Source organism: Dreissena polymorpha, chromosome 11, assembly GCF_020536995.1.
Source record: "Dreissena polymorpha isolate Duluth1 chromosome 11, UMN_Dpol_1.0, whole genome shotgun sequence".
NCBI lineage: Eukaryota > Metazoa > Mollusca > Bivalvia > Myida > Dreissenidae > Dreissena > Dreissena polymorpha.
In genome coordinates this window covers 26,012,613-26,034,148 of record NC_068365.1, presented here as the reverse complement: position 1 = coordinate 26,034,148, position 21,536 = coordinate 26,012,613, and the positions used below count along the sequence as shown (strand labels likewise).

General features: G+C 35.1%; 1 protein-coding gene across 3 annotated transcripts in view; it reads left to right on the top strand.

Annotated features, from left to right (window-relative positions):
* LOC127850704 (uncharacterized) overlaps window positions 1–21,536 on the top strand; it is a 97,563-nt gene that overhangs the window by 52,220 nt on the left and 23,807 nt on the right. For all 3 annotated transcript variants that reach the window (XM_052383969.1, XM_052383968.1, XM_052383970.1), the window contains exons 15-16: window positions 5,422–5,555; window positions 7,338–7,410. In XM_052383969.1, the coding sequence (XP_052239929.1) occupies window positions 5,422–5,555; window positions 7,338–7,410 (207 nt within the window). The remainder of the gene's footprint in view (window positions 1–5,421; window positions 5,556–7,337; window positions 7,411–21,536) is intronic.

The following is a 21,536-nucleotide window of genomic DNA, read 5'->3' as shown; positions in this document are numbered from 1 at the left end:
CAACCAGATTGACGAAAAAAAAGAATACCAGTCGTGATATTTTAATCTATATAAACTAATAAATTGCAAAAAATACGGTATTTTAGAACTTTTCTTTTTTCGTCAGTCTGGTTGACAGTCCCAAGTTCAGTGTGATACATTGTCATTATATTCTTCACTTATTGTCTGATCTATAGTGTACACAGAAAACACAAATAGATGTTCAAATCTTATTGCAAAGTGTATAGCACATTAACATGTTTTATGTTGTTAAATAATTGTAGTGAAACACTATGGCAAATGGTATTATTCATGTAATAATGTTTGCTTATGATAATAACAGTTTTGCTGTGATGATGTTATATTACATGTATATTATATTTTTATATCTCCCCTTATTTTCAGATAAACCGCAATTGTGTTGAGCGTTTTCTTCATTTTCACCTTGGATGTCTTAAAGAATCTGAATTTGCGAAGCGGATATATCTAAAGCCATGAGTGATTGATATATTAAGAGTGTATATACGTAGTATATATAGCTTAGATTATGTTTTGATTGTATAACTAGTAAATAAATCATAGTCTAATGTGCATTTGTAGTTTTGTTTTATGCATTCTCTTCCGAAGAAGTTTTTATTTTAACCCCAGGACAGTATATGATGTAAGCGATATTAAGATGCTCTCTGGGAAATGTCAATTCCATCAAAAGCCTTCTTGAGATTTATCGAATTCGAATTCAACGAATCATACTTCACTTCGCCGCTCTTTATATTATCTTCTTAAACTGTCCATATTCTTAAAAATTGATAGTTTCCAGTCTTATCAGAGCCTGTCGAAACTGCTTAAAATTCAGGTACTGGTTCGTCTTTTACTCCGAATTTCCAAATATCTCCATGTTCCTCGAGTTGTTCACTTTAAGATAACTTCTCATCAGCTTAATTGTTTCTAAACATTTTAGTTCGCCTTCAGGTATACCTAACGAGGCGATATCAAATTTACCTTTATATCTATTATTATCCCCGCCGATTTTTTTTTCGGAGGGGATATAGTAATAGTCTCCGTCCGTCCGTCCGTCTGTCCATCTGTCCATCTGTCCTTCCGTCCAAAAATTTGTCCAGAGCATAACTCCAAATGTATTCAATGGATTTACTTTAAACTTAGAATATAAACAGATGGCAACTAGGAGAAGTGCAGTGACCAAGAACCATAATTCTATCTAGCTTAATTTTTGAATTATCTCCCCTTTTATATAATTTCAAAGTAAATTGTTGTCCGGAGCGTATCTCTAAATCTACTTTAGGGATTTACTTGATACTTAAAATATAAACAGATGGCAAGCAGGAGAAGTGCAGTGACTAAGAACAATAACTCTATCTACCTTAGTTTTGAATTATCTCCCTTTATTTAATTTCAAATTAAATTTTTGTCCGGAGCAAAACTCTAAATCTACTGAAGGGATTTACTTGAAACTTGAAATATAAACAGTTGGCAAGTAGGAGAAGTGCAGTGACTAAGAACTATAACTCTATCTACCTTAGTTATTGAATTATCTCCCTTTATTTAATTTCAAAGTAAATTTTTGTCAGGAGCATAACTATCAATCTACTTAAGGGATTTACTTGAAACTTGAAATATAAACAGATGGCAACTAGGAGAAGTGCAGTGAACATGAACCATAACTCTTTTGGACGTAGTTTTTGAATTATCTCCCTTTATTTCTTTATTTTTTTATTTATTTCTTTATTTTTTTCATTTATATTTATTTATTTATAATTTTCAATTATATTTCATTTAATTTCATAAATATAAATATTTCAGCTTTTCAATTTTTAATATTTCCCTTTTTATAATTTTACAATAATATTTAAATTTGGACACTGAAGTATTCACTTTAAAATGAATAGATGAGTTTAAGGAAAAATACAGTGATCAAAAACAGTAACTGTTTATAGTCTTCTTTTTTAATTACCTCCCTTTCTTTCATTTCCATATATGTTATTCTCTATAGCATAACTCCAACACTATATAACTACCGGGAATTGATCCTTGAAATATAAATAGATAACACAGGTGCCATGTATTACAAATATTATTCTACTCTCTTAAACAAATGTTGTTATACAAGCAAACACATATCGGCGAGGATTTGGCACTACTGTGACAAGCTCTTGTTTATTAAGTTATCGAATTAGAACTTATATAAATAGCTATGTTAGTTATGTTAGTAGCTGTATAATCTATATTTCTGCAACTAAAGGTACATTTACCTGTACCATAAGCCTTGTTAATTGCTATTTCAAACCAGCAGAATTAGTATTGTCCATATTAGAAATACATGTGTCGCCCTTAACAATTAATGCTTAATGTTTCTAATAGCAATCAATAAAATTGTTTATTTCAGTTTAACAAATAATGACAACGCAACTTTTCGAAAGTAATAGATTCCGATTGATTCAATTGTCTTTCACAATTTAATCCATCTATTTTCTACAAGATGTGTACGTCTGATCGATCAAATTATATATCTTATTAAATACTTACATTTTAAATAACCTTTGTACGTTTAATTTATTTGATTGTTTTTTTACAATTCAGTTTGTTTTCGAAACAAAAATCAATCAATCAATAATCATAATAATTTGTTATTATGCAATATATACCTATTTAAATGCAATTAATAATGTTGAACTTTAACATTAACTTAAGTTTGATATACAAACTTGATATGTTAATCAACTTATTAATTCAATTGTGTTGTTAATATAAACTAATAAATGGCTATTGATATTTTATTACATTCACTATTCTCTGTGACTTTAAAAACAAATTACTATAACTCGATCGCAGTAGGTTTTCACACGATTATTTGAAAGCACAATATTTAAATATTGAAGTGTTAATTAATTACTTAATATACGTCTAATAATAATTCAATTACTTAATTTAATTTAAGGAAAACGGTAAAACCGGAATGATCACAGGGTGCTTTTTTCAAGTGTTGAGAAGCTAAACGGTGATTTACAAAACTCTTTCTAATATACCTTGTGAAAGGTCACTGAAAGCACAATATCACTTTGTAAGTTTTATGACGTTAAAACTATTCGGTTCAATTTCATACTTGATCTGTTCTATATAAAAAATGTACTACAATATTGACAATAAAAATGTTGAAAATTTACTTTTAAGTTAACGTAATCAAGACTCAAGAACATAAATAATTGTAAAATATTTTATTTTCCATGGACTCGGATATCGAAAACAAAAATATTAATACATTTGGATTGTTATTTTAAGAATTGCTTCAGAGTTTATGCTTCATGAGTGAAGCTCGAATAAATATACCTATTTAGTGTCTATTTTCATATGTAAAACTATCAGGACTAAACTAAGAGAAATCTACGCTGCTTCAGCTGTACATGTAAAACATTGTATAAAACTGATAATTCAATAAGAACTACACGTCTTGTAATTTAAAAAAGGTCACTTAATGAATTTACTAAGAATAACCGACTATTGACTTGACTTGAAGATTTCGTCAAGACAAATTTCAAAACTACACACAGAAGAAACGACAGAACATAAATTCGAAGCATTTAATCAGCGTTGAACAAATCTATAAAAAATTTGATAATAAAAAGGTGTTCCCATAAAAATATGTGCACATTGAATAAAGTAGAATTGAATAAAACAATATTGACGGATAATACTGCAAGTCCACGAACGACTCGTGTGAGATCAAAGGGACTTTATCACAGATTTTGGCATGTTTAAAAGTTTGTCATTAAATCTTTGAAATTGATAAATGTAAACAGTCGAACTAAATAACTTCAGAATAGAACAAGAATAAAATTTAAGAAAAAAAAAGGAAACCTCCACTTGGCTCGAACCACTGACCCTTGGAGTAAAAGGCTAGCGCTTAAACCACTCGGACATCCGTTCTCACATTTTATACTTTATATTAACAAGTTTTACTGTTTCCTTGCAAATATCATAATTACATCGCAAATTTGGAAATCGAAAATTTTCTTTAAATTTTGTCAAATTACCAAAATGTGAATTGCCAAATATATAAGAAGACGTTCACAATTTGCTTGACAGATTCGCCTCTGTTTTGCGGACAGCAACACACCTAATTCGGTATATAAACTGAGTGATATCACATAACTATGTGTACGTTGATACTTTAGGTAAACTTCTAGACGAAGATCATAAATCACTAAAACATTATAAATACGAAGGAAAAATAATTGTGCATATCCTGCACAAGCAATGAAGTCTGTGTTGTCATTATGGCGTCTACGCTGTGATCAAATAGGTCGACGATCGTTTCCGGACATTAATCAATGCAATTTGAACGTAAGGCAAGCCCATATAAGTATTAAAGAAAGCCCAGGTTAAAATCTCTACAACTATAAATGTTCACTTATCACAAAGATGCCTATATAAGTGCTTTGTCCCAAACACACTCACAACAGACAAAGGATACACCATTTAATATTACTTCTACAAACGAACATTGCAAAGTGTTTGCACTTCGAGTTAAGGTTCTTACGCGTACCCCATACAAAATCCAATAACAGGATGAGTAAATAACTGTCATCATCACTTAAACATGAACATCGTCTAAAATAAATTCACATGGAGGAAATTCAACTTATTAACAAATATTTAAACTTTACCCCTATTTTCTTACAGTTGCGCGCCCTCAAAATACTTACGTTGTATTTATTTAAATTGTGTTCCTAAACATCTTGTCCTGTTTGGTTATTTTAATTTATAGAAACTTTGAAAATCTTATAGTTAGGATAGACCATTGGTCCTTTGATGATCATGTTCCAAAATATATCAAATGATGATGGTTCATTAAAACACGGCTATAACATTTGGTCATATTTCAACATTATGACATTTTCTAGAGTGCTAAATAGAGACTCAGATTAGCGCCCAAGTGCCATGTTGGCACCCTCTTAATTATCAACTCTAGTAATATAAATGAAGATTTTATCATTTACATAACTTTCACTTTTTATAAAATTAGGGCGGCCGCAACCGGCATACTTTACCATATAATTCGTTTATTGTATGTATTACGGACATGTACACAAAACGCAAACGTTTGATAATAAATAGATTAAATTCAACATTCATTTGTTACTGAAGTTTGTTTTAACAATGATGTCAAACAAATCAGAAATAATAAAACATATTTCTGGTCCGTTTGGCAATCATTTCGCTGAAAGCATATACCGGTAGTATTTCACAAACTATGGTTGAAAAATGTGTTGTTTATACAAACTAAACGGCAAGTAATGAAAAATTAATATTGTCAAATAGTTCATCCGCACTTACACTTGGACCATGTTTTTATTAATTTACAACGCTTCAGACACTTTGACTTAAGTATGCATCATATTTAAATGACAACTTTCAATTATTCCACAGAACTTCAGGAGTTTCTTCAGAAAATTGAAAATGAAAGTGAAAAACTGCGAAGAAAGATTCGAGAGAGACGGAAATTTATCAAACGACAGAATAAAGAGGAATGGAGAGGTAGAAGACTTCTACAGATTAACGAAGTAAGTGCTTAATTACTTGCGCCATTTATATTTAGAGTCTACTTTATCAGCGTAAATAATGTTAGATTGTTGCTTACCAGATGTTGTACTTACAAGATTTTGTACAACCGTACAGAAAACACAGATATAGAAGTCAGTTGAAAAAATATAGATACAAATAATATATTTTATATTAAATGACTTCAGCAACAAAAACAAAATGTATTATATCTTAACCAAATATTTGCTCTAGCCACATTGTAACAACACACCTGAATGGAATGAAAGAAAATATGAAATTAGGTAATGATAAAAGATAGCATATAATTCACTGTTTAGTTATATAGGTAGTATCAATTGAACAGTCATGATGATTACTTTTTATAAAACACTCATATTATGATAGGCCTTTACAAAGAATTCAATATTAAATAGCACGCATAATATCCTTTCGAGGTTAACACATTTATAATGATTCGTCAATTTCTTACCAAAAAAATATAACAAATAAAAAATGTTTCTACGTTTATCCGGAAACAGTTTCCATGGTAAATATATTTAAAATATTAAGGATTTATTTTTAATTTTGAGTTCACAATTATAATCACGAATTTATTTCACGTTGTTCATCTTAAACAATGTGTTTTTTAATTATGTCTTCAAATGTTTCTTATAGATTCACGTATGAATGTAACGTAAATATATTTTAAATCGATGCATAAACTTTCGTAAATGAATTTGCCGTGTGGATGCAAATGGAGACAGCTGAATATCGGTGGTTATTTTTAGAAAAACACAACACTGGTCTTTAAGAAGTATTGAATGATTTATGCCATTGTTCATTTCTTCTGAATTGCCCTGTTCTAAAGGAAATATACAGTATCTCAAGTATTTTGACTTTTTTTTATTGTAATTACATAAAAAAATATTCAAATGTCTCACATATTTGAAATTGTTTTATACTAGCATGAACAGTCGATTTAAATCTAAAGTTGCAGAAGAAGCACGAAACAATGCTAATGCAGACCTATGTAATGCAAAGCGTTAATAATTATTTTTCACATACAATATAGTATGATAATATTTAAATACATCTGGTGGTTCATTTGGGGTAAAATACTGAAATTGCATTGACATTTCCTTGATCCAATCGGGAGCTTCAGTGTCGGGTGCATTCAGTTTATTTTGGAAATGGTTATATTCTTTGATTTATTACATTGTAATAATTATTGGTAAAATTTACGGTAAACAGAAAATTTATGTCATAAAATCTTTGAATGGATATTACAGCTTTCAAATACTTAACAGTTCCCTTTCCAAACATCTTAAATTCAAACTATCATTCGGGAATTTTAGGACTGGTTGTTGGAAAAAAAAACAGAAACTTTGTACCATGAAAATATTAACGGCTATAAAATCAGTCAAAATGCTTTGTGTATGAAATTAATCATCTGAATTAAGTTTATATTGACCCTGCATTGGCCCACTTTGATTGACCAAAAAAGCGACAACTTTTTTCAAAGATGGCAAACTTTAGTAGCTTCTAGTATGGCTGTGTTTTTATAATATTGAAAGTCTTTTTATACAGTATTTGGTAATGAGTCCTATGGCTAAACAGTCAAATTAATGATAGAAATGCGTCCTTCATACAGATATGTGCACTGTATTTGGAATCGATTACACGTTGGAGAAATCGTCATCTCAGCAGACTATGAATTGGTCCCTTAAATTTTAAATACGCAATATAATTGTTTAGACTGCTGAGTGATTTGCTCTGCACAAGAATATTTGTTTGCCTTCCAGGTCAAGGAAGATGGGTTTAGTGAGAAGGGCAGCCTCATAAGCTATGTACAGTGGAAAACGGGGGACAAAAAAGGTAAACATATATTATCATACAACACAACAAAATAATATTTTCGATGGAAAGACAAATGGTTTTGCTTAAGTAAATCGATTGTGTCAGGGGTCGGCCTACGGGGAAATTATTTGGAGAAAAATACTTCCCTTGACTGGGATTAAGGAGAGAAGTCAGGAGAAATAAAGGAGAAGTAATGTTTAATACGTATCTTTTGATAAATTGGATTATAAACATTTGAAAGTATAAATGAAATAAGACAAAAAAGTAAAAAGAAAACAACAAAACAAACAGCTCAAATCTCTTTCAGTTTTCATGTGTACACGATCGTAAATCATGTATTTACATCCACACGCCATCCATTCCACGCAAAAATAAACATTTCCTTTTAGAGGTTATAGTTTATAATACTATCAACGTAAGTGTGTTTTTAACAAAACATTATATTTACCTTGCAATAATATTTTTTTAATTCCTTGATTATCACACCAGTATTACGGATTGATTGCGTATTACATCATCCATAAACGTTTGCCTGAAACATTTGCAAGCTGTTATTTAAATTTATCAAGTGTGTCGGTCTGACGTAAAAGCTATTTTATGTGAATGGCGGGTATGGTGATGTTTAAAATGATGAGGTTCGGGTGTAACATGATAATCACGTGGCCAGTTCAAAAGGTATCAATCAACACTACTTAATGGATGCATGTAATCTGATTGCTCTGTGAACAAAGCGAAGTTAGCTGACTAGGCTAATATTTTCGCCCAAGTCACCTGCTCTACCGACTCTTGTGCGTCTGTCCGTCCAAAGTGTTTAGTAATTTTTGGCTTTGCAATTGCTCATTGTTTGCCAGATTTCGCCATTGAATGCATGTTGGGTAAGTATGTCAACTTGTCATTCAAACAATTTGTTTGCTTGGCAGATTTTATTATTTATCGGAATGATCCTTGGTAACCGTTTCAAAAAAAATTAAATCATGTTTTTGTCTGTCCCGAAACTTGTCTAGACTTTAACCCATTTATGCCTAGTGGACTCTCAAATCCTTCTAAATTGGATCAATTTATTTCCAAAATTAGGGATGTCTAGGATATTTACTTCTATATTTAGAATATTTCTTACAGAAATTCCTTTAAGAAAACAGCGCAGACCCTGATGAGACGCCGCATAATGCGGCGTCTCATCTTGGTCTACGCTGTTTGCCAAGGCCTTTTTTTCTAGACGCTAGGCATAAATGGGATAAATTGCCCAGATCTTTCGGGACTTCGAAATAACTTGGCGCAAATGTGCACTTGTATGACACGGCATGTCTAGAGAACCACATGGCTACTTTGTATGAGACGCAACATGTTTATAGGCACTCACTGTTTATCTTACGAAAAATGATGTTGTTTTTATGGTAAATGAGCGCTGAATGAAATGGAAACAATATTAAAGTGTATTATGCAAGGAAAATAAAGTGGTACGGATTTTTATTTAAGGCATTAGTGAAGTAAGTAAAGATCCTATTACAGTATTGTTCTACTGACTGTACACGCTCCACGATTTTCAAAATTCTCAGGCTGATCACGAGAAATCGACTGTTTTTCTTCCTCGGGGCAAACACATATCCTTATATGGCTTGTGTTAGTATTGACAAGGTATACTACTCATAAAAACTAGCGTGTGTCTGATAACAATACAACAACCCCTTCGACACCAACTGTCAACACCACTAAAAAGAGGTTTTTGTCATCGCCGCAAGACATAGCTGATTTAAAAAAGGGTCGATTCTTGGACAGTATCATGGAAATTGATGGCAACACTAGTGCTGTTCATAGCTTAGCACTATCAGACACTGACTTAGAGAAAATCGCACTTGTACTAAAATCAGCATTCCACGATGATATTCTAGGCCTTATCAAACCGGTCGTTGATGGCGTGGTTCAGGGTCTTCAATCTAGACTTGATCTTTTGAGCAATGAAAATGCAACTCATAAGTATTCATACGTAACAGTTAGCAGTTGTTAATAAGTTGATATCCAAATAGATTTTATTCGCGCAAGACTGAAAATGACTATATGTGCGCAGCGCGGCATGTAACTTTTTGATTTCTATTTCTTCGCATATGTGCTGAACCTACACAGTGACTTATAACATGTACATGTACCTATTGTAGTTATCTCTGCTTACGCCTTTTCACTGAATGGTGCGTGTTTGTGACAATATTATGATATTTATAATTTAATGATATGTAAAATATGTACAATGTGTGAGAGTGTGTGTGTGCGGCATGCTTGCGTTCGTGCGTGCGTGTGTATTGTGCTTGCGTATGTGTATATACGTAAAGATCGCCCGTTTGCGATACATGCATCACCCGTATTGTATAAGATACCTTGTTTACATTAACACTCTATGCCCTGCGTTTAAGTGATAATTTTTTACCATGATGGGTCTTCATACGAAAAAATTTTATTTGAAAAGTGTGTGGCATTTACCTTTTTGTTTCCGATTTACTGTGCGATTGTGTGTTGTGCCTGCGTGCCCACTTATGCGTAGACATTGTTAGTATGCGATAAATATGTTACCCGTATTGCATAAGCTAACCTTTTTGTACTTATACTTTGTGTCCCTCTCACTGAACAAGTATTGTATAAGCTAACCTTTTTGTACTTATACTTTGTGCGTGCCCACTTATGTGTATACATCGTTAGTATGCGATAAATATATTACCCGTATTGTATAAGCTAGCCTTTTTGTACTTATACTTCGTGTCCTTCTCACTGAACAAGTATTGGATAAGCAACCCTCTTTGTACTTTTACTCTGTGTCCTCCCTAATGTACAAGTATTTTACAAGCCGACATTTTTATACTTATACTTTGTGTCCTAGTTATTGAACAAGTATTAACTGGCTCTCTTACAACGAAATTAACTGCCGTGTCCAAATATTTTGCCATCTTCTCTTAAATTAAAAACATTAATTTCTTACTAAAACATATTCAATATGTCAACCCCAGTGTTTTAAGTATTGACAGGGCGCTTCTTAGTATGGAAAAATGAAACTTTTTAATGATACTAAGTAACAGTTGTCCGCTTATGAAATACACATTCCATTATCTACAAATAACGCGTCCTGAAAATTTTATAAATTGTTTAAAGGTAAATAAGGACTTCTTCTCGCCAACTAATTTACAATAAAATTTCACTGCCTAACATTAATAAATATGTGGTTCTCTATATACTCAACGAGCATCCTATTCACTTACGTTTCTAAAATATGCCCTTATTAAAACAACATTAATTTGAAGCAACTCAAATAATAAACGACTGAATGCGCTTGTGTTAAATACATGTATTGTACACTTCTAATGTTTTTCAAATATTGTCATTCATCATTTACTTCATCTACTTCCTTTCTTTCTTCTCTCGTATGGCGGCTTATTATCTCTTGTCTCTTTTCGATCACATCATACTCATGCTGGCTCATCTCTTTCCCTACATCATCCCCAGTCGAGTCACATGAAACTAAGAAAAGTCAAAGCCAGCTTGAGTATCCCGAAATGTAACTTCAGATTTTTAACACTCTTTATTATCGCCATTCACTGTAATCAAAATCACCGGTCTGCCTTTTCTATATATCTTGGTGCTACGCAGCATGCAAATATCAAGTTTCAGACAAACTCCAGGCGATCCCGATTTCCACCAAGTGAATTACAGCTGCAAAACACTATGTTTGCAAAGCGGTTGATTTGTACATGCTTGCTAGCGAACTCACTGGTTGTTCTTCTTATCCTGATGCTATCAGGCGATATCCATCCGAATCCAGGCCCACTATTGACGTCTCGGACATCGTCAATCTCCTCCATCACTTCTTCTGTCGATTCCGACATTGACCTAAAACGCTATTTCTCATTTGCCCATTACAATGTTCAGAGCCTACTTCCCAAGCTGGATATCCTTTATACTGAATTGAACGATTTCGACATTCTTGCCTTCACTGAAACATGGATTAATGATCATATTCCGAGTACAGAACTTCTGATGAACTCTTTCAAAGCTCCCGAACGCAAAGACCGTCCGGATAGACATGGGGGTGTAGCGGTATATATCAAAGAAAACCTTTTTCATAGGCGGCGACATGATTTAGAAATAATCGGTGTTGAATGTATTTGGATTGAAATTACTGTCTCGAACCGGCCTCTGCTGTTTGGAGCTTTTTATAGACCCCCAAATACCACACCCCAACAACATTCCGCTCTCACAGACTCAATACACCTAGCTTTCGATACTGGTATCCCAGACATTATTATAACTGGCGATTTTAACCTGAATGAAATTGCCACGACAACAGCATCTAAGCTTAAGTCCATATGTGATCAGTTCTCACTTACACAAGTAATTTCTGAAAACACGCACTTTACAGAATCTTCGGCAAGCTTAATTGATTTCATATTAACATCAAACCCAAACAACATTCTTTCTAGTGGTGTTGCTGACCCATTTCTAGTCCAAACGACAAGATATGATTGTCCTGTTTATGCTCTATTAAAACTTTATAAAAATCTTCAACGTACTTACTCAAGACACGTCTGGCTCTTTGACAAGGGCGATTTTTCTAAACTGCGTCATGATATTTCCAATTTTGTTTGGGACTCATTACAAAACGAACATATTGACATTTATGCAAAAAACATAACTGACAACATAATTAAATTATCCAGTAAATGTATACCCAACAGAGATGTCCTCATTTGTGATAATGACCCACCCTGGCTAGACAATAATATACGGCGTTATATTCGGAAAAGAAAACGTGCTTATCGTAAAGCAAAAAACATTAATACACCATTTTTTGGCAAAAAAAATAGAACTTTTAGAAACAAAACGACACAAGTTATAAAATCCTCATAAGGGAATTATTTTAACAAACTTACCGAAACATTAAAATCAAGCAGCAAAAGTTCCAAAAATTGGTGGGCCACATTAAAATTCTTCATTAAATCACCAGGGAACTCCGAAATACCACCAATCCAATATGGCAACAAAATAGTTGATGATGCATTCGACAAAGCTAATATTTTAAACATTTGTTTTACATTCCAGTCAAGTATTGACCACTGCTAAATACCCACATTACCGAGAGTCACAACCAGAACCCAATCAAGCCTCAGTCAACTTATTCTTGAACCATATGAAGTAGAACTAGTTCTAAAGGGATTGCCTCTAGTAAAAGCTTCTGGTCCTGATGGACTAAATAATCGATTGCTCCGTGAATTGTCCTTAGATTTGTCTGGTCCTCTGAGTACGCTCTTCAACTATTACATTCGCACGGGATCCTTCCCGTCAATCTGGAAAGACGCCAATGTTTGTCCAATTTTTAAATCCGGCGATCCGAGTCTTGTAAATAACTACCGTCCAATATCATTACTAAATACAATTGGAAAAACCTTCAAAATAATAGTTTTCAGGCATACGTTCAATTACTTGCATGACTTCAATATCCTAACGCCGTACCAATCGTTTTATCGGGAGAGGGCTTCAATAAGGTTCGCCTTTCAGCCCAATCATATGCCCATGTCATGTAACTTATGAATATGTTACTATGTCGTAGTAAATAAGTTTAAACCAAACACATCCGCATTTTGCAGAGCGCCTGGAACAATACTTACAAAGATCACACTCACATAAGTACATTTCTTTGAAACGGAACATTCCCTAACGCATTATACACACTTTCATCCATCTCTTTAGTCAATAAAGTCTTAAATACCGACCGCCTCAAGCACTCAACACTCTTAAACGTATATCTTATTCCACTTTCCTCCACTAACGAACGGTCATACGGATAAACAACTGCAAGGTACTAAATGAATTAATCGCTCTGTATAGAATGAATAAATCAATAACTTTACATTTAATTTGATAAATGAAGAGAATATGGGGCAACAAGTTATGCAGTGTAACTTTTTATTTCTTTTTGCTCTTAACGACAATTCTCAACATCCGCCAAACAGTTTGTTATGGTCCCAATATAATAATTATTTTGTTCCTGTATAATTCAATTCAAAAGCGACAACTTTAAGCGAAAATAAATGCAACATTTTGCACATAGTGACCCCCATAACAATACCTTTTCTTAAAGTGCATTCTAAGCTGAATCGATGTAAGCAATACAAAAGAAATGTCATGTTCAACCCAATGCAGAACTTGATGCAAATAAAAATCCACTGTTTTCGCAACTTATTTATTCCGGCCGCTTCGTAGTGGAATGTGGTACTGGTAGCTAGTCAAAACGGCCACAGGTTAGAACGTCCCCAAGTCAAAACGATCCCACTTTGGTCAAAATGGCCCCAAAGTCAGTTTTAAAATTGGTTAAAACGTCCAAAAAACGTAGATCGGAAGACGCTTGATCAGATGATTGGCTGATTAATAGCATATAAACATTTGGTATGTGCTTCTTTTTATCCACTTATCCCCAAACATCGCTCATTGGGTCATTGTCGACCTGAAATGACCCACAAGTCACCCGGGGATGACTAGAAGCCTATTCTTTTCACCCTAGGGTGACTTCAAGCCGATTCATGTCAGCCATTTAGGGTGAAATGAATCGGCTTCTAGTCACCACCGGGTGACTTCAAGCCATTTCAGATCGACAATGACCCAATGAGCCCAAACATCGTTGTTAAATTTCAAAAGGAAGTAGGAATTCAGCTTGTGACACGCTAAAGATAAATCCTTTTAAATCGCTGTATGTATAAAAACTAGGGCGAAACGACCCAGAAATTAGGGCGAAACGACCCAGGACGAACGGGTATTAGGGCTCATTGGGTCATTGTCGCACCCACCTGAAATGGCCCACAAGTCACCCGGGGGTGACTAGAAGCCGATTCTTGTCACCCTAGGGTGACTTCAAGCCGATTCATGTCACCCTGGGGTGACATAAAGCCGATTCTAGTCACCCGGGGTGACTAGCGTCGGCTTGAAGTCACCCCAGGGGTTTGAAGTCACCCCAGGGTGACATGAATCGGCTTCTAGTCACCCCCGGTTATTTGTGGGCCATTACAGGTCGACAATGACCCAATGAGCGGTATTAGGGCGAAACGACTCAGGAGCGAACAGGAATTAGGGCGAAACGACCCGTGGTTTACCACCGGAACCTACCACCGCAGGTCTTGCGAGCCTCAGTAGTGGCCTCTTCTTTGTCATCACTGGTTATTAATATCGATGTGTTCCTTCCTGTTATTATTGTATTATATTCACACTTATAAATAGTCATTCATCATAGGATGATAACTCCATAATTTGTCCAGGCGTCTTTTAAAAGTGTTGGTGTTGGCATGCCTTAGCACTCGGGTTAACCTAGCACTCGTTCATGGCTGTAACGATCGCACTTGCCTTGGTAAGTTATTCCACACGTTTACAATACGGTTTGAGCAAAATTTCTTGCGAACATAGCGTGCACATGTGTTTGATAAGTTTCAAAGGATGACTTATCGTTGTGTTAATGTTCTGATTAAAAATTTCAGCTTTTGTTCGTGTGTCCCATATATATATGGAAGAATATATATATACAAGAATTTAAACAATATATAAATTGTATGTTTCTATCTTATCTCAGCGCCGTCGAAACTCGACGAAATTTCCAAGTGGGTAGTTAAATAAATTTAAGTATTTCATCGTAGGAATGGCTTAAGTTTTGGTAACAGTTGGGTTGCTCCTAATTTTGCATTTTCAAAGCTATCAATGTCTTTAATTTTTTATCGACTCCATACGCCACCAGTGTATTCTAGGTGTTGTCTAACGTTGTCAATATTAACAGACTCCCAGAGCCTTTGATAATTTTAGCTATAACATCTCTGGGAGTCCATATACACCTCTTTATAAACACAACCGCAGTTCTGCGCAGCGATTCTGTGCGCATTATTTAACAGACGTTACCGTCGCCAATTTAGGAAAGCGAAGAATGAACTTCAAAAACACATTAAATTTACCTGAATGGCGACCTACAGAAGTTATTCTTTGCATGCACCCTAAAAAAATGTTTCAACACACTATTCTTGTTGACAGTTTTATGTAGTATTTGGAACAGTGTCAGCGATTTTTCTCCCCCAATTGGGAAAAGTACCTGTACCATACCAATTGGGCAAAATTAGCGCGAAAAACCTTGAAATTGCGGTAATTGGGAAAAGTTGCATTGTAAAATCTTAAATTGGGAATTATGTGTTATTTTAATTGCTTGGTATCAATAGCACAAATCAACTCAAATATTGATTTACATTCATTTTGGCTTGAAATGTTCAGTGTCAGTGCTCATTTTATTTGTTAGCTTGCAGATAATACACTTTTGGAAAAACATGGACGAAACTTTCCTTCCCTTTGGGAATTTTTCAGACGGCAATTGGGAATTTTGTAGTTTTTCTTTATTTGGTAAAGTACCTTTTATGGGTACTGTATAAGAAAGGGAAAAAATCACTGAGTGTAAATATTCGAAATCTGTTCGACGTCGTTATCAACATCATCAAATATCACGGTGTGAAAAAGATTGTTGTTCTGTGACCTTACCGATGGCAATACTTTAAGTCGGCAACATTATGCCAGTCTTCCAATATGGTTGATAGAGCGTACAAAAGAATAACAAAGTAAATTAAGAGCAATTATTTCTTGCGTTAATGGTACCATTTGCATGAGTTTGTGCTTTAGCTAGGTAAACTTTGATAAGATTTTGCAGTATCAATGTTCCTTTGCCCTTGCAATGGTGCTCAAATTTTGCACCTTAGGACAATAGTCATTGCAACTCTCAGCAACCTTTTGGATTATAAAGCTGAGAGTTGAATTATTGCAACTTAAGGTCTAACACTGGACTGGAATAATAGTGTGAAGTTTCTGTTATATAGATACTCAAATCAACATCTTACTAATCTCTATCTATCTATCTTTAAATACTGCAGGACTCCCCTCGCGGGTATTACTGGCAGGTGCGCGTGTCAGTGCAAGATAAAAGTGGTTTAAAAGCATTGAAAGGGAGACTTCAAAGCATGAAAGTGAGGTGGAGAAAAAGTGTGCTAGTGTTAAACGAGAGGAAACATATTTATAGGTTAAAAGTTGTTAAAAACACTGTTTTGTGCATTCAGGGACAACTGGGGAGTAGAGTGGGGCTAAAGCAACGCTTAAACCCCTCTAAGTCTGACTGCTGTTCAACTGAGGCAGGTAGGCTGTTCAAAGAACTACGGTGTAAGGAAAGAAGGAATATTTAAAATAGTTGGCTGATGTGTGGACTTGTCTGAATGAGAGTGGGTGCATATGACGAGTCATCCTCGTGGGCCTCTCAAGATATGATGGCGGCGAGATGGCTACCAGGCCGTACACAATCTTATACAACATAGTAATTCGGTAGAGGTCACGTCGGTCAGTTAAAGTCTGCCAGCAAAGCTCAGTCTGCATACTGGTGACACTGCTGTAGGATGAATAGCTGTTTTTCACCCATCGGACTGCTCTTCGCTGTACTTTTTCTACTTTGTCGATATTCAGGGCTCAACCTTAACCAAAAAAACCAACTTGCCCTGCCAGGCAAGTACTCAGAAAATCTACTTGCCCTGAACGTAAAGCCGCTTGCCCAAACATGAAATATCACATTAACTGTAAACCTCATATTTTTCAATAAAGATCAAAATGATACACCACAAAACCTTTTTTATTTTTGAACATTTAACAAAATGATTATTGCAATTAAAGTCTTATGAAAGTCTAAATTACATGCTCTTTGTTTTTATACGCCCGTCTATGACGGGACGTATTATGGTATACCCCGCGTCCGTCTGTCCGTCCGTCCGTCTGTCCGTCCGTATGTCTGTTAATGTCGTACGCTACGTCAAATATCCTTTGACAGATTTTCTTCAAATTTTAACACAATCTTAATATTGATAAACCCTGATCCCCTTTCGTTTTTGACGGAATTCTGAATTGTCGTTCCAGAGTTATGGGACTTTGTTCGTCAAAATTTCGTGATTTCATTGAATGTCCTACTGTAGCTATATAAAAATGTTAAAGTTGTTATAACTTTGGTATGCTTGGACCTAGAGTCTTGAAACTTGACATGAAGGTTGGCCAGAACTAGTAAGTAACCACTGGACATTTCAAGGTCATTCATTTGAAGGTCAAGGTCACTGTGACCTTGAATGTAAAAATTTTAAAGTTGTTATAACTTTGGTATGCTTGGACCTAGAGTCTTGAAACTTGACATGAAGGTTGGCCAGAACTAGTAAGTAACCCCTGGACATTTCAAGGTCATTCATTTGAAGGTCAAGGTCACTGTGACCTTGAATGTAAAAATGTTAAAGTTCTTATTTCATGTTATAACTTTGGTATGCTTGTACCTAGAGTCTTCAAACTTGAAATAAAGATTGGCCAGTACTAGAAGATGACCACTGGTCATTTCAATGTCATTCATTTGAAGGTCAAGGTCACTGTGACCTTAAATGTTAAAATGTTAAAATTGTTATAACTTTGGTATGCTTGGACATAGAGTCTTCAAACTTGACATGAAGGTTTGCAAGCACACTTAGATGACCACTGGTCATTTCAAGGTCATTCATTCTAAGGTCAAGGTCACACAAGGTCACTGTGACCTTAAATGTTAAAATGTTAAAATTGTTATAACTTTGGTATGCTTGGACATAGAGTCTTCAAACTTGACATGAAGGTTTGCAAGCACACTTAGATGACCACTGGTCATTTCAAGGTCATTCATTCTAAGGTCAAGGTCACTGTGACCTTAAATGTTATTGTTGTTCATGTATCCTACCGTAGCTCAAATATCCCCCGATGGATTTTTTATACGCCCGTCTATGACGGGACGTATTATGGTATACCCCGCGTCCGTCTGTCCGTCCGTCCGTCCGTCTGTTAATGTCGTACGCTACGTCAAATATCCTTTGACAGATTTTCTTCAAATTTTAACACAATCTTAATATTGATAAACCCTGATCCCCTTTCGTTTTTGACGGAATTCTGAATTGTCGTTCCAGAGTTATGGGACTTTGTTCGTCAAAATTTCGTGATTTCATTGAATGTCCTACTGTAGCTCAAATATCCTTCGATGGATTTTTTTCAAATTTCAACACAATCTTAATATTGATAAACCCTGATCCCCTTTCGTTTTTGACGGAATTCTGAATTGTCGTTCCAGAGTTATGGGACTTTGTTCGTCAAAATTTCGTGATTTCCATGCTCATGTACTTATAAAATAAACCATGTATTCAAATACAAATAAACTGAAGTAAAAAAATGATTCAAAGGGTTATTTATTACCTTACTACTTCATTGGCGAACGACGGGCGTATCATGAGCGCATGATACGCCCGTCGTTCGCCAATGAAGTAGTAAGGTAATAAATAACCCTTTGAATCATTTTTTTACTTCAGTTTATTTGTATTTGAATACATGGTTTATTTTATAAGTACATGAGCATGGAAATCACGAAATTTTGACGAACAAAGTCCCATAACTCTGGAACGACAATTCAGAATTCCGTCAAAAACGAAAGGGGATCAGGGTTTATCAATATTAAGATTGTGTTGAAATTTGAAAAAAATCCATCGAAGGATATTTGAGCTACAGTAGGACATTCAATGAAATCACGAAATTTTGACGAACAAAGTCCCATAACTCTGGAACGACAATTCAGAATTCCGTCAAAAACGAAAGGGGATCAGGGTTTATCAATATTAAGATTGTGTTAAAATTTGAAGAAAATCTGTCAAAGGATATTTGACGTAGCGTACGACATTAACAGACGGACGGACGGACGGACGGACGGACAGACGGACGCGGGGTATACCATAATACGTCCCGTCATAGACGGGCGTATAAAAAATGATTCAAAGGGTTATTTATTACCTTACTACTTCATTGGCGAACGACGGGCGTATCATGCGCTCATGGCGCAGCTTTTATTTTTTTTGCACTTGCCCGGGCGGACAACGAGTTATAAATTAACTTGCCCGGACCCAACTTTTACTTGCCAGCGGCAATAGGACTACCGTTAATGTTGAGCCCTGATTTTATGTTTGGTATGTGGGCTCCAGACAGAGGACGTGTATTCTACCTGGGGTCTAACTAAGGTCTATAAGCTACTTCTCTGATGTTTTCATTTTTAGTTTGAATATTCCTGCGGATGAAACCAAGAGATTTATTAGCATTTGTTGTAATGTTGGTGATATGTTTGTTCCAAGAAAGATCATCTGAAATAGAAACACCTAAATATTTAGCACTGTCTACGACTTCAAGGATTTGTCCATGTAGCCTGTAATTGAAGGTGAATTTATGCTTTTTTCTAAGAAATAATAAGGACAACGCATTTACTAGGGTTGAACTCCATGTCCCACAGGTTTTCCCAATGTACTAATTTGTCTAAATCATTTTGAAGGGAGGCGCAGTCTTGCAAGTTGTTTATAGCCAAGTATACAGCGGTGTCATCTGCAAACGAACTTGAGAAGAGATAGAGTTAGGAAGGTCATTTATGTAAAAAAGAAAGAGTAAGGGACCAAGTACTGAACCTTGTGGCACGCCCAATGTTACAGGGACTTCTGATGAGCATTCTCCTTCCAGTACAACTGTTTGCGATCTACCTATGAGAAAAGACTTGATCCAGGAGACTGTAGATTTGTTAATTCCATGTTGCATGCTGCAATTTAAAAAGTAATTCAAGGTGGCTGACTTTATCAAAAGCTTTGCTGAAGTCTAGAAGTATAAGATCTGTTTGATGACCATTTACGAGATTGCGAGCCAGTTCGTCAACAAGTTGAATAAGTTGAGTTTCGCAGGATTGACGTTCCCTGAAACCATGTTAGAGATCATACAAAATGTTATGTCTGTTAAAATGTGCTATGAGGTTGGAAGCTACAATATGCTCTAAAACTGCAAAGAATACAGGTTAGTGAGATGGGTCTATAGTTGACTGGATCTTCTTTATTTCCTTTTTTGAACAGAGGTATGACATTTGCAGTGGTCCAAATCTTTGGTAAGATACCTGTGTCAAGAGATTTCTGAAAGAGAAGAGATAGTATAGGTGAGATTTGATGACGAAGATTTTGAAGGACTAGTGGCCTGATGTTGTCTGGCCCTGCAGCTTTGTGGGGTTTTAGGTTGGAAAGGAGCTTCAGAACGCTGTTGACCGAGATGGTAATTTCTGGCATGATTGGGTATCTGCTACTTGAAGAAGAATGAACATTAGAATTATCCAGGGCTGAAAGCAAGATTGAGATAGATCTCATCATTTTGTTGGGTTATATACTTGGTTTTGTACATGTATGTGTACTTTAATCTTCAATTTTGTGTCTATTGTTGCTGCCACATCTTTTCATCTGCAACCCTTTCTAGAGAAACTTGGCCTCCTTCATATTTATGATCTTGTCACTGATTTTTTTTGTTGATATTGGCAATAACTTTGCACTAATATGTCAGGGTGAAACTTTGACAACCATATTCAGTGTTCTCCAGAAGCTCCGGCAGCTGGCGATTTCATCGCTTACTAACAATCTTGGCACTGGCTACTTTTTCCCAATATATCAAAACACAACAGCGCAAAAATCACCTGTTTTAGTTCTTAGTCGCTGTTTACGTTGAAAATATAACTGGCTACTCAATTTTTTTTGGAGAACACTGCATATTTGGCTCCACTCGAAAAGTTTATTTATATCTTCTTGTAAAATTAACTGATCAGCCTCGATGGATATCTCACTGTATATATTTGTATCATCTGCGAACATGAAAATGCTAGAGTCCACGCATTTTGGTGAGTCATTTATGAACACCAGAAATAGGATGGGTCCTATAACAGATCCCTGGGGGATCCGATGCCACTGGTGACATCGTGCGATTTGGAATAGTTCTCATAGACTTGTACTCTTTGTTTACGGTTGCTTAAAAAGTTCTGTACTCATTTACATGTTTGTGGGCTAATAATGTATCTTTACAATTTATAAATGAATCTTTTGTTGGGGACCTTGTCAAATGCCTTCATGAAGTCTGTATATATTGTGTCAAGTGTATTCTTTAGTCACTAACTTTATCATACTTGTGGGATTTAGTAGTGAACATTTATTCTTTCCCTATCAAAATCTCCAAGAGATAAAGCAAGAACACCAGTCTCAAGTGTAAAACATGGCTTC